Here is an 11,864-nt window from a genome sequence, read left to right as displayed (position 1 = left end):
ATCCATAGATACCCTACACGTATGGGTCTGATGAAAAAAATTTTTTTTTTTAATTTTATGACGTATTAAAAAAAAATTACTTACTAGATCTCGCTCAAACCAATTTTCGGTGGAAGTTTGCATGGCAATGTATATCATATATTTTTTTTAGATTTTTCATTCTGTTATTTTAGAAGTTACGGGGGGGGGGACACACATTTTTCCACTTTGGAAGTGTCTCTCGCGCAAACTATTCAGTTTAGAAAAAAATGATATTAGAAACCTCAATATCATTTTTAAAGACCTATCCATAGATACCCCACACGTATGGGTTTGATGAAAAAACATTTTTTGAGTTTCAGTTCTAAGTATGGGGAACCCCCAAAATTTATTGTTTTTTTTCTATTTTTGTGTAAACATCTTAATGCGGTTCATAGAATACATCTACTGACCAAGTTTGAACAGTATAGCTCTTATAGTTTCGGAAAAAAGTGGCTGTGACATAATCGGACAGACAGACGGACATGAAGAATCTATAAGGGTTCCGTTTTTTGCCATTTGGCTACGGAACCCTAAAAAAACAATTCGCTATTATATTCCACTAGTCGATACAGTTAATATTATTAATCTAAGATACTCGTCTATCGTACAAAATATCCATAAAATCGAAAATTTAGTACATAAGAATATTTTTAGGCAGATTTCTTCAACTTGGTTTTAATCATTTTTTATGATTTGCAATTTTTGACTTCACTAAGTAAGTTATTGTACATCTGTGCTCCCTCGAACATGATGTTTATTTTACCGTGTCCTGTTTTAAGGTACTTTCCCTTTATATAATATGCCATTCGACCAATTCTAAGGGCGAGCAGTACCTACTTGCACCTACAAAACACAAATCAAAATATTTGATAAATTACATACATTGTTCACAAAGTTGGCAACTCTATCATCTTCAAAATGGTTATCCACTGGGTGCTGATGTCTGACATTGGCACTGTTGAGCATGTAAATATTTGACTCACTTAGACTTCGTTTTTTTCGATCTTCCAATACATACCTACACATTTTTTGCAATATCGAAACTATCAAAAGTTATCAAATAACAAATTCAAATACCACTTTAGTACCATTTGAGGGAACCGGATGAGGTTACCAGCGATCAAAATTTCTATTCTAATATTTTATGATTAAAATTTAAATTAAATATCACTTTTCTTAAGTAAAAAGAGGCGACTAAAGCTACTTTAATTTAAAATTCAATTTTTTCTGGCTATATGCAATGGCGATATCGTGTTATAATGTGATAAAGCAATTGAAGAGATTAGGTAATCAACTTGGATACCTACACAAAATGGACACTGTCACTGGTAAACGAAGTAGTTCTTGCCGTTGCAGTCCGTTCCGACATATACTCCCGCATTTGGATAGAATCACAGTACGTAGCTAATCAATCTAATCATGAAATCTCTTTATAAAAGTTTGCTTCTATACTTGAGCCCGGAGTGATGATACTCGTACAGCCAGGTATAGTAAGGTCACATCCGTGTACACCACATAATGCCTCGAGTCAAACTCCGTATGTCTAGAGACGCACACTTAGACAGCACGTCTTGGAGCACGTATCGCTAAGCTTATGGTCCCTCTATAGAATATCGCTCCTATAGTTAAGTTCAGAGTGATGGTACAACAAATTATAGTGAGGTGCCACATAATGCCTCGGGTCACACTGTGTTTGCCCCACAGAGACGGCACACTTGAACAACAAACCTCGGAGTACGTAGCTTGTAGTATTTTTATAATATGTTGCTCCTATACTTAAGTCCAGAGTGATGGTACAACCAAGTATAGTGAGGTGCGACATCCGTGTACACCACATAATGCTTCGGATCACACTCTGTATGCCCGACTGAAACGCCACACTTGGACAACACGCCGCGGAGAATGTAGCTGATCTTGTGGTCGCTTTGCAGCACGCCAAGGACCAAACCACCACCGCTGTCGCCATTCCGGGGGTTTACGCCTATGGGGAAGGATAAGTTTGTTTTAATCCATTAGCTCTAACAGCCCTCGTTCTCATTAGCTTTAGGGTAGATTTTACATTTAAACATCCAAAATCGTCTCATTCTTTTGAGTTTACTTAAACAAGAGTGACAGAAAAGAGATATATTATATGGATAGACCATCGAACTTTGATGATCACTGTAGTGTTGTTTGTGTTGGTCATGCATTTGAATGCAAAAGTGGTTTACTAGTATGAAATTCTATTGTGCCCCTAATACTTATATGCCTGCATGAAGGCAACCTATACTTAAAGAGAAGACTGTCAAAGGGCAAACACATAATCATGCGACATCGTATCGTGGCACGATGTAACGTCGTATCATGGAAATCTACGATGTGCATTGATTGTTTCACCCAAAGTTTTGGTCCAAACTGTAGTCAAACTTTGTGAATAATTTACGATTAACTATTTACAAACTCGCCTCCTTGAAAGTGTTACTCCTTGCTTGCCTTGTAATTTAACACATTGTTTACAATTACACCACCCATTTGCGTAAAAAACTCAAAGCGCGTACTACAATCTTAATTATAAATAAACAGCAAAGGCCATTCCAATTTATCAAGCATGGTAGAGTCCAACGCTTATGAGTACCTGTGTAGTATACTTCGATTACAAATAGTTTGTATGTCGATCGTTACACTGGTTTACTCAGGTGTTCAACGCATGTACCAAAAGGAATACACGGCCAGGTATCGAAAATATTTACCAGATGTCGGTCCATAGCCAGCGCAGAAACTGAACTCGTTGAGAAGGTTCTTGTATACTTTTTGCGAGTATGAGAGGCAAGTGGTGTCGTTTTGGATCATGATGTAGGCTGACCGGAGAACGTCGGAGGGCTGGTTGGTCTCTGTGTAGCCGAAGCCGACAACCTGGTGGATAGCTTGTTTATTTAAAAGTACCTATTACTAAAAATACAGGTTCTAATCACTGTTAATATTTAAAACGCCAAAGCAATCAACATTTAAGGTTACATTACACTAGTTTTTACGAAAATAGCTTCCATCTCACCTTACGACCCAGAAGGGAGCTAGGCCTTATTACGATAAGTCTGGTTTCCTGACGATATTTTCCTTCACTGTAAAGCAACTGGTTCCGAAAAACACATTGGTACTAGCCGGGGTTTTAATCTGCCATCTCGCACGCGCTTACGAGTATCAGTAAAAGTCCAAATATAAACTTTAATTTTATTCTTTACCGTCGCTTGTTTCCCGAACAAGTCTTCCTTGCTATACACGGGGCCCCACAGGCAGACGGGCTGGACGAACGCCGTGTATGTGAACTTGTGCACTTTGATGATGGCCAGGTCCGAGGTAGCTAGGGCGTCCGTGTAGCCTGGATGAAGCACTATGTCTTGAGCCTAAAATACAAAAGTCATTATTAATTAGGGTTTCTGGTTTCTCGACCTTTTTTATTTCTTGAGGCACGGCACGGGAATTCTCGACCAGTATTTCTCGAGTTTCTCGAGTATCTCGAGAAATTTTGAAAGTTTCAAAAAACACAATGTTATTTTAATTTTTTTGCTTTTTTTACAAATCAGACGCATAGAAGTCGTAGGTGAGGTCAATAATCCAACAAATAGTACCATAAATTGCACTTAATAATTAAAAATTCAAAAACAAACATATCAAAACGTGTATTTCTTAAGGTATTTATAATAATGTAAACAACCCACAATATGGTATTTTATTGGGCAAGAATATTCAAGTTAATTAATTTAACTCGATGTGACAAACTTACAGAAGATTTTACTATGTAATATACTTATTAAACGTAACAATAAAGCAGCTAAAATTGTGCTATTTTGCCAGTAGGATTATAACGGGATGATTTGATTTATCAATGGTATTTTAGTTTTGTAATATGTATTTGTTATTACATGGTCCTATAATTCGTATTTTAGCTTAGAAAGAAGATAAGCCATCTTTACGTTTTTTTTATTGAAAAACACTTTTGAAATATATGTCGAGGTAAATGTGTAACAATTTTAAATCATAGACGATTATTTACATAATTTATTAAAAGCGTTTTTCAATAAAAGACGCGTCAAGATTCTTTACCTTTTTTCTAATGCTCAAAAAAGAAAGCACCGTAATTAAATGAGACGAATTCTGTAGACATCTGAGGGTAGTAGTTCAAAAGTTACAAAACATGAAATCTCTTGAAGTCAGAACGATAGAGGACGGATCAAGGCAGTTTTGTATTTGGTTGGTGAACTAATAAATGTCTAAATACCTGAAAATGTAAAAAAGCATTGTCTTACATTTATTTGCCTACCTAAAGAAATACACTATATACACGTCACATGTGTGTGTATAAACACGTGTTTTCTTTTTACTTTTAACAAGAGATTTATTTCTCGAGATCTCGAGGCATTAAGTTTTTTTTTCCCGCCTCGAAGAAGGACAAATTTCTCGAGATTTCTCGCCTCGATAATTCTCGAGCAGAAACCCTATTATTAATACACAATACACACACAGCTAAACAGATTTAGAGAAACCTCCACACTAGCGTCTGGTTGTATGTTCAATTTGCTATCGGTACAAAATATAAAATCACTAATTTTAAAATTCCCGTGGCCTATTCTGTAGTATGTAATGTTGTCAAGTTTGTATTTAATTAATATTGAATTAAAACAGAACAAAGCATAATCAAATAACTATTTGTAAATAAAATAAGTACTTAGTAGTGTTATTAGTGTTGATTGGCTTTATGACTCGACGTTTTTCAGACTGTTATAATTAAGTCGAAACTCGAATTATTTTCAACTTGTCAGAGACTCTTATGGAGTTGCAGGCGTACATAGGCTACGGAGACTGCTTACCATCAGGCGGGCCGTATGCTTGTTTGCTACCGACGTAGTATATTTAAAAAAAACTCGAGTCTTTCATACACCTTTGAGTCCTTTTCAGAGGATTCACAATTTTGAAATGCACCGTCTTTATGTAAAATTGATGGATTAGGTACACAAATCATACAATAACGCATATTTCCTTTATTGTTATTTAGGTAAAACCTATAAATATTTTGACCGGGTCTTTATTTGGAGTCTTGAGTCCTTTTGAAGTACATAAAAATAAGATTCGACTCAAGACTTAAAAGACTCGGAAGTTTTTAAGCGCTGAGTCTCGTAAACACTTATCGCATCTAAAACGGTATATTTAATCGTTATTTGTTAATTATTTCATTTCTAATTGGGCACTCGAATAATGAAATTGCTATCTTAAAACACAACTGAGTCTTGTATTTGGACTATAAAATAAACCGAAATATATGGTCATTTCGAAGTTTTTGTAAAATATCGGTTCCGATCCCAGCTCGTAAAAACAAGACGAGTTCTTCAAATTTAGACTCAATGATATTAACTAAATTCTTTGAGTCCTCTGCTTTAAAACTCAACTCAGTTTTCCAGACTCTAGTCATTTGTTGAAACTTGAGTACTTATCGAGACCTAAGTCTGTTGTAAAGACTTGAGCCCTTTAAAGAGAACTTTCAAATTATGCACAAAAGTTTTCTAAAATGCATTGTCCCCACATTAAATGCAAGGGTTATGCACAAATCATTAAAAAAATGGCGATTTTCCTTTCTATTACTCGTAGATAAGACCTATAAATTTTTGACGAAGTCTTTATTCGAAGACTCGAGTCCTTTTAAGTTAAATAATAATAATAATAAATCTTTATTTCGTAAAGACATATGTAAGTATGTTACATGAGTAGGTAGGTATATATAATAAGACAATAAAAGACTCGCCTCAGGATTTTAAAGACTCGAAAGTTTATTAAGCACAGAGTCGCGTAATAACGACTGGAGCACTTCAAATTTAGACTTAAAAGACTCGAGTTCTTACCAACTTTAAATACTTACCACTAAAGCTTGCCTGCCTATCTGGTTATAGTCCGTGTGGTTATTGACGCCCGCGACGATGACCACCAATCGCGCCTCGATCAGAACACCACCTCTACTCACGCAATGTCCAGCTTAAAACCAAATAAATCATTACTAGAAGCCCGATTCAGTTCTAACAACTTGTTACAGTTTTAAGGGAGCAGACACACCCCTGGTCGGCCCAGTACCGTTCTGTGGAGTCATTAAACAGGAAGCATATTTCCTGCTTAACAAACTAGAAAAGACGAGAGCATTCGATTGTTGAAGTTCGCCAGAGGACAAGAACACTCGAAAGCTCTAATCTGCTAAGGAGCTTCTAGGGCTCAAAAGACACAAAACATGCGCAGTGACAAGAATACTGACGGGACACTGCAAGTTAAACAAACACATGTATCTAATTGGAATGAAACAAGACGCGACATGCAAGTTCTGCCAGGAATCAGAGGACATTGTAATGCACATTCTCTGTTTCTGCGGACCATTTATATCAAAAAGAAACTACTTAGGGTGGCTTGTATTGCAACCTTATGAGATACAGAGCATTACGGTCCAAAGAATATTATGTAATTTACTAGATTCTGCGGGTATTAGTAATGTTCAAAGGGCCGCTACAATATATCAATACCTCGTAGATGTGGCACTCAAAAGGCAGTGGCAATAATACAGTTTTAAATTATAAATATTTTGATTTCGACGTAAACATGAAGGATTTAAAGGTAAGTTTTTCTTATAGTCTTTTTTAACAAAATCCATTGTATAAGCAATGCCTAAATGTAGTTCTAAGTATTGGCGTAATTATGAGTACTAGTCGCTTACGTAACCTTTGCTTTACAACTTTGCAACTTACGTATTATAGTAAAAGTATAAAGTTTTTTAAGAACACAAGCGGCTTTAAAATAATACTAATAATACACGATAAAAAGGCAAACCAAAAGAGTACCAGGCTTGGAAAGTCAAAAAACATTTATTTATTTATTTATAAATGTCGATTACGTAACGATGGAATGCTCCAGTAAAAGATGTAAAAAATACCGGCTTCAGTAAAAAAAGAGTAATCTTGAGAGATCTCCAATGCAAACATCGATCGAGCAGGAATCTTGTAATGTAGATCTTCTACATTACAAGATTCCTGCTCGATCCTCGTATTCGAACGCTTTGATATGTCGCTTTGTGCCTCTGACTCTTATGGAGAGTCATTTTATTACAGGATTTTTAACTTTTAGCCAGAAAACGAATGAAATGCGCGCCAATCACCAAGACGATCGTCAAGATCGTATCATAACCAGTTCAAAACCGTAACAAAAATTTTAAAATCTGAATCGGGCGTTAGGTATATTTACTCGACTTAGAGACTTAGAGGGAGTGGGGGTTAAAGTCATGACCTTCGATTACTTCACGATAGTTGAGTTTCGAAATTTTAGAGGCACCTAAATCTGCATTGTTGCAGTAATCTGCACATAATTTTCTTCTTTTTGCAAAACTCTTTAACGGTCAAGTTATAAAGAAAATCTAGCCTCTTAATGCCCTAAAAATTCTGCATAAGAAAACAATACAAAAATATGTTATAATAAGGTGGTAATTTTTGCCGTATAATAAGTATATAATGACACACTTCACTATTAATCAGACGACTATTTAACAATAAGATCCGATCAGTTTAGTCTGCTCTAACTCTTTCCCGATAGCACACTTTCTTGATTGATTTCTTATGGATTAGTTGTAAGATTATAAATTATAAATAGTGTAAGAGATAAAGTGTACCTGTCAAAACGGCAGTACTTGATATAATACTGCCACCGCACTCATATCTCGTGGCGTAACTGTTCGGGTTCTTCTTGAGTAATGCCACATGCCAAGGCCAGTCGCCAGCCAAAGCTTGAGTTCTGACCGAGGTAAGTTCAGCGTGCTCGAGTGCCCTTCTTCCACAAACTTGTTTGTAGACCTCTTTTGGATTTGTTGTGACATTTAGGGATTCAATAGTTTGCGCCGCCTAGAAATTAAGAAAAAAAACACACACATGTTTTTGCAGTTTTGAATTGGGAACCATATTTTTTTTTTAACCCTTAACCACCTACGTGCGGTCTCACAGACCATAGATTATTCAAAGTTGTCAATAACTGAACGCGAGTACATCGCACATGCGTCTGTGACCTTGTACCTTTGCCCGGCCCCCCCGCAGAGCCGGCCATGCCGTCGACTTGTTCAGACGTGTGCTCATTTGGATTTGGTGAGTAAAAAAATATCATCGGCGGTCTGTGAGACCGCATGTAGGTGGTTACTATATTTTTGAATGGTCTCCCAGACCGCACGTAGGTGGTTGTGTTATTTTTAATGTCATAGTAATCTTTACTATAGTTTGGCACGTTTCTTGATTTTTTTCTAGTAAAACATGCTTCCTAGTGACGCAACAATTGAAAAGTGGCTACAGGAAGTATCGTCTGGTGAAGATGACCTGTCGGATGAAGGATACAGTGACGTAGAACCAGAACTTGCTCTACTAAATTTACCGGAGGAAAGTTGCGCGTCGGATTCTGAGATCGAGGCTAATGAATAACACTGATCAACGATCAGAACGGGATAAAACAAGAAATTTCAACTCTACCTTCCCGACATGCGTCTCGCGAGCCGATTGCACATATAGGAGAGCAAGAGCACGAGCAGTCGGAATCCTCGGATGATGATGTGTCATTGATACATAACGGTCAAGACCTAGAAAGGAAAATTCTTTTGTGAAAAAAGTCGGTTTCGTTGGTCATATGAACCGCCATCTCTGCGATCAAGAATTTCAGGAGAAGGCGTAAAACCAGCTTACCGCGATGAAATAAACTCTTCATCTACACCACTAAATTTATGGCAGCATTTTTTTACTGAAGAAATGCTTGATAAAATTGTTCTACACACTAATATAAAGATTTGGCAAATAAGGCCAAACTAAGAAAAAAGGTTAAAATTTATGAAGACACTGGCTGAACAATTAGTAAGACCACATTTAGAGCGTCGTGCAAATAATCAGCGTCTTCCGCGGGACTTGAAGATAGCTCTGAGCAAAATCCTCAAAAAAGAGACCAGTTTACCAATACTACCGGGTCCCAGCAATACTGAAGAACGGTTAACCGTCAGAAAAACGTGCTCGTCTTGTGACCACAAGAAGAAACACAAGACACAGTACATCTATATCGAATGTAAAAACCCGATTTGCATTGAATGTTTTAATATGCTGTGTGTTGATTGCCGAGAAAAATGGTTTTTTTGAAGGCCTGTAATTTTATAAAAACAACCCATTTCTAACCAAAGTAGATTGTCTAATAGCTTCGTTGATTACTTAATTTTAATATTTTATAATGAAAAGCTTTATATAACATTTCGAAATATTGAGATCTCATGTCCTTAAGGATGCCTAATTTTATGATTAAAAATGTAAGAAGTTCCTAAGTTTTTTTAGGTTTGAAAGATATAATGTTGTTTATTTTTGTAATAGTTATGCCTAATAAATGCCTTACACTATGTAAAGAGTACTTACTATATTAAAACACCCTTCAGTTACGTAAAAATAAATAAATCAGGTCCCATAACAAGTAGCGGTCTCCATGACCGCAAGTAGGTGGTTGTGCGATACAAATAGGACGTAGGTAGTTAAGGGTTAAAGCGATATAGAAGGACAGGAACTTAAAATTGTACCAGTCTTCTGTGTCAACGTTACGAAAACCATTTACACCTGCATTTGTTTGCTTCTCAATTTATTTTTTTACTCCGTATTGACCCAACTATAATTTCCTACCATAAATCTGAAAGAAAGTCTATGACTTTTTTATTAAAATTTGGATTTCGTGTTATGAATAAAAAGCGAGACTAAGTTTACCTACTACACTTCCAAAACCATGCTCCATTATTACAAAACGACCCTTTGACATCGAACGGAAGCTGTTGATGTCTCAAAAAAAAAAACAAGATTCTTATTACCAAGAATTTTAAAACAGATAAGAGGTGAGTTATTGTCAAAATCACTGTCAACTTCTTACAATGAAAGAAAAGGAATCAAACCGAAAACAACTGAGGATCGGGTTTTCCCTCTTATTTAGTTTAGACCTTTTTGCTCTCGCTTCTATTGAACTGAAGGCTTATTATCGAGTACTTTTGCGGCTTTTGCTATACCGTTTTATCTTTTACTGCTTTCAACATAAACACTACATTATTGTGGAATACCTTTATGGCGTCGTCGCAAAGCGTGGTATTGTTGAGCTTGAAGTTGGCCACGGTTGGTACTTGGGTGCTGTTATCGGCCAACCGTAGGAAGAAGTAGTACTGTTTGGGTAACGCTCCTTTTGGCCGAAGAATAAATCGGTGCCAATCATCTCGTACCGACATTGTGGAGTTCTGAGAGCTCTGTAAACATATATTTCCTTTTTAAGAGAGCTCAGCTTTGGCAGTCGGTTCTCCACAACATGGCATGAGCGAGACTTTAAATTCTACAGACATATTAACGTATGATGTGGATACACACATAAATTTAGGGCGAATGAATGGCAAACGTGGGTGGGACACGTATTAGATGGTCGAACAGGAACTTTTAGAGACCAGCCAAATTAAATGCATAAATTGTTATTAACTGAATTGCACGGGGTCTCAATAAAAAAGTTCTTAATATTTGGATGTGTAACAAATGTGTATTTTATTTGAGTAATTATCAGAAAAGTATGAAGCTTAAATATCAAGTGCACATTTAAGTAAGATGTCTTTCTGTAAGACTTAGTCTAGGCTTTAATGAACACACATTCATAGATTTTATAAAAAAAAAAAAAAAAAAAAAAAAAAAGTAAGATGTTAATGTTATAAGTCAGGTAACAACAATTTTACGGTTTACTACAGGTAAAAAGACCGGCTGGAAATTAATCATTACGCAAAAAAGCATTTTTTTAAATACTACGTCGGTGGCAAACAAGCATACGATCCGCCTGATGGTAAGCAGTCTCCGTAGCCTATGTACGCCTACAACTCCAGAGGAGTTACATGCGCGTTGCCGACCCTATGTTCAACCTTACGTTCAGTTACATACTGTATAATGAATTACATACACCTATAAAATATATCGACTTACCCCATACAACTCGACTTGCCGCTCAAACTGAATGTCCATTTCTACCTCAGTCAGATGAGGGTACAATTCAAAATACACCACACCTCGCCACTCAGCCGCTGAAACCTTGTCAAACTGAAGCACGCCCAATCCGCAAGGATCATACCTCGTCAACACAGATCCTTCTATAGCCATAGACTCTACCTCCAACATAGACAATGCCACACATATTAAAATTTTATAAAACATTTTTGAGTATTACTTTTTCTTAAACACTATTTTATTGTGACAATTTCGGCCGAACACTGAACACTTAAATCAGTGAACGTTATCAAACCAGCATATACAGCGTGTCCTAATTTCACCTTAAAACTACAGCGAACGTCGTCGCACTTGTCTTGAGAATTGTGGTCAAATGAATGAAACGCGCTCTTTTAAGTGAAAGTTTTCAGTGACTCATATTGACGGGCGTCGCAAAAGTTTTCTTTGTTATAATTATTTGTAGGGTTTTATTAGGTCAGTTTAACATAAATTAGTCATGATGACGAATTATTCATAGGCATTATGTGCGCTCGGTTAGAGAGGTTAGCCCACTGACCCAAACATTTGTTATACAATCTGCAGTTGTGGTGTGAACAGGTGTATGCCGAATTAGCTGGGCATGAGTGCCTTCTGTATAAAGCGTATATTTGTTTTACTCTCGTTTTCGTTTGTAATTAATAATGTATTGTTAGTCATCGTGAATATATTTATTTGCGCTGTTACAATGTTTTCATAGGTATACTTTAATTTTAGTCTAATTGTTAATTTCAGAGGAATATTACTGTTACTATGTATTAAGTAATAATTTGATGCGAATGA

General features: G+C 36.4%; 1 protein-coding gene across 1 annotated transcript; it reads right to left on the bottom strand.

The window, feature by feature from the left end:
- Nucleotides 1–1,768: 1,768 nt before the first annotated feature.
- LOC133520446 (acrosin-like) lies at nucleotides 1,769–11,733 on the bottom strand. The gene is made up of 7 exons (XM_061854862.1): nucleotides 11,025–11,733; nucleotides 10,133–10,312; nucleotides 7,691–7,919; nucleotides 5,909–6,021; nucleotides 3,240–3,401; nucleotides 2,751–2,913; nucleotides 1,769–2,002 (listed from the first exon to the last, which is right to left on the bottom strand). Exons 1-7 carry the CDS (start codon nucleotides 11,250–11,252, stop codon nucleotides 1,776–1,778), a joined length of 1,302 nt encoding a protein of 433 aa, XP_061710846.1. The 5' UTR covers nucleotides 11,253–11,733; the 3' UTR covers nucleotides 1,769–1,775.
- Between the last annotated feature and the right edge of the window lie 131 nt (nucleotides 11,734–11,864).

Source organism: Cydia pomonella, chromosome 8 (assembly GCF_033807575.1).
Source record: "Cydia pomonella isolate Wapato2018A chromosome 8, ilCydPomo1, whole genome shotgun sequence".
Lineage (NCBI taxonomy): Eukaryota > Metazoa > Arthropoda > Insecta > Lepidoptera > Tortricidae > Cydia > Cydia pomonella.
This window is presented reverse-complemented; position numbering and strand designations above follow the sequence as displayed.

Coding starts and splice junctions, on each gene's coding strand:
- LOC133520446 (XM_061854862.1), bottom strand. CDS start 11,252: ATGTTTTATAAAATTTTAATATGTGTGGCATTGTCTATGTTGGAGGTA. Junction 10,313..11,024: donor GGCAAGTCGAGTTGTATGGG/GTAAGTCGATAT, acceptor ATATGTTTACAG/AGCTCTCAGAACTCCACAAT. Junction 3,402..5,908: donor TAGGCAGGCAAGCTTTAGTG/GTAAGTATTTAA, acceptor TTTGTATTTTAG/GCTCAAGACATAGTGCTTCA.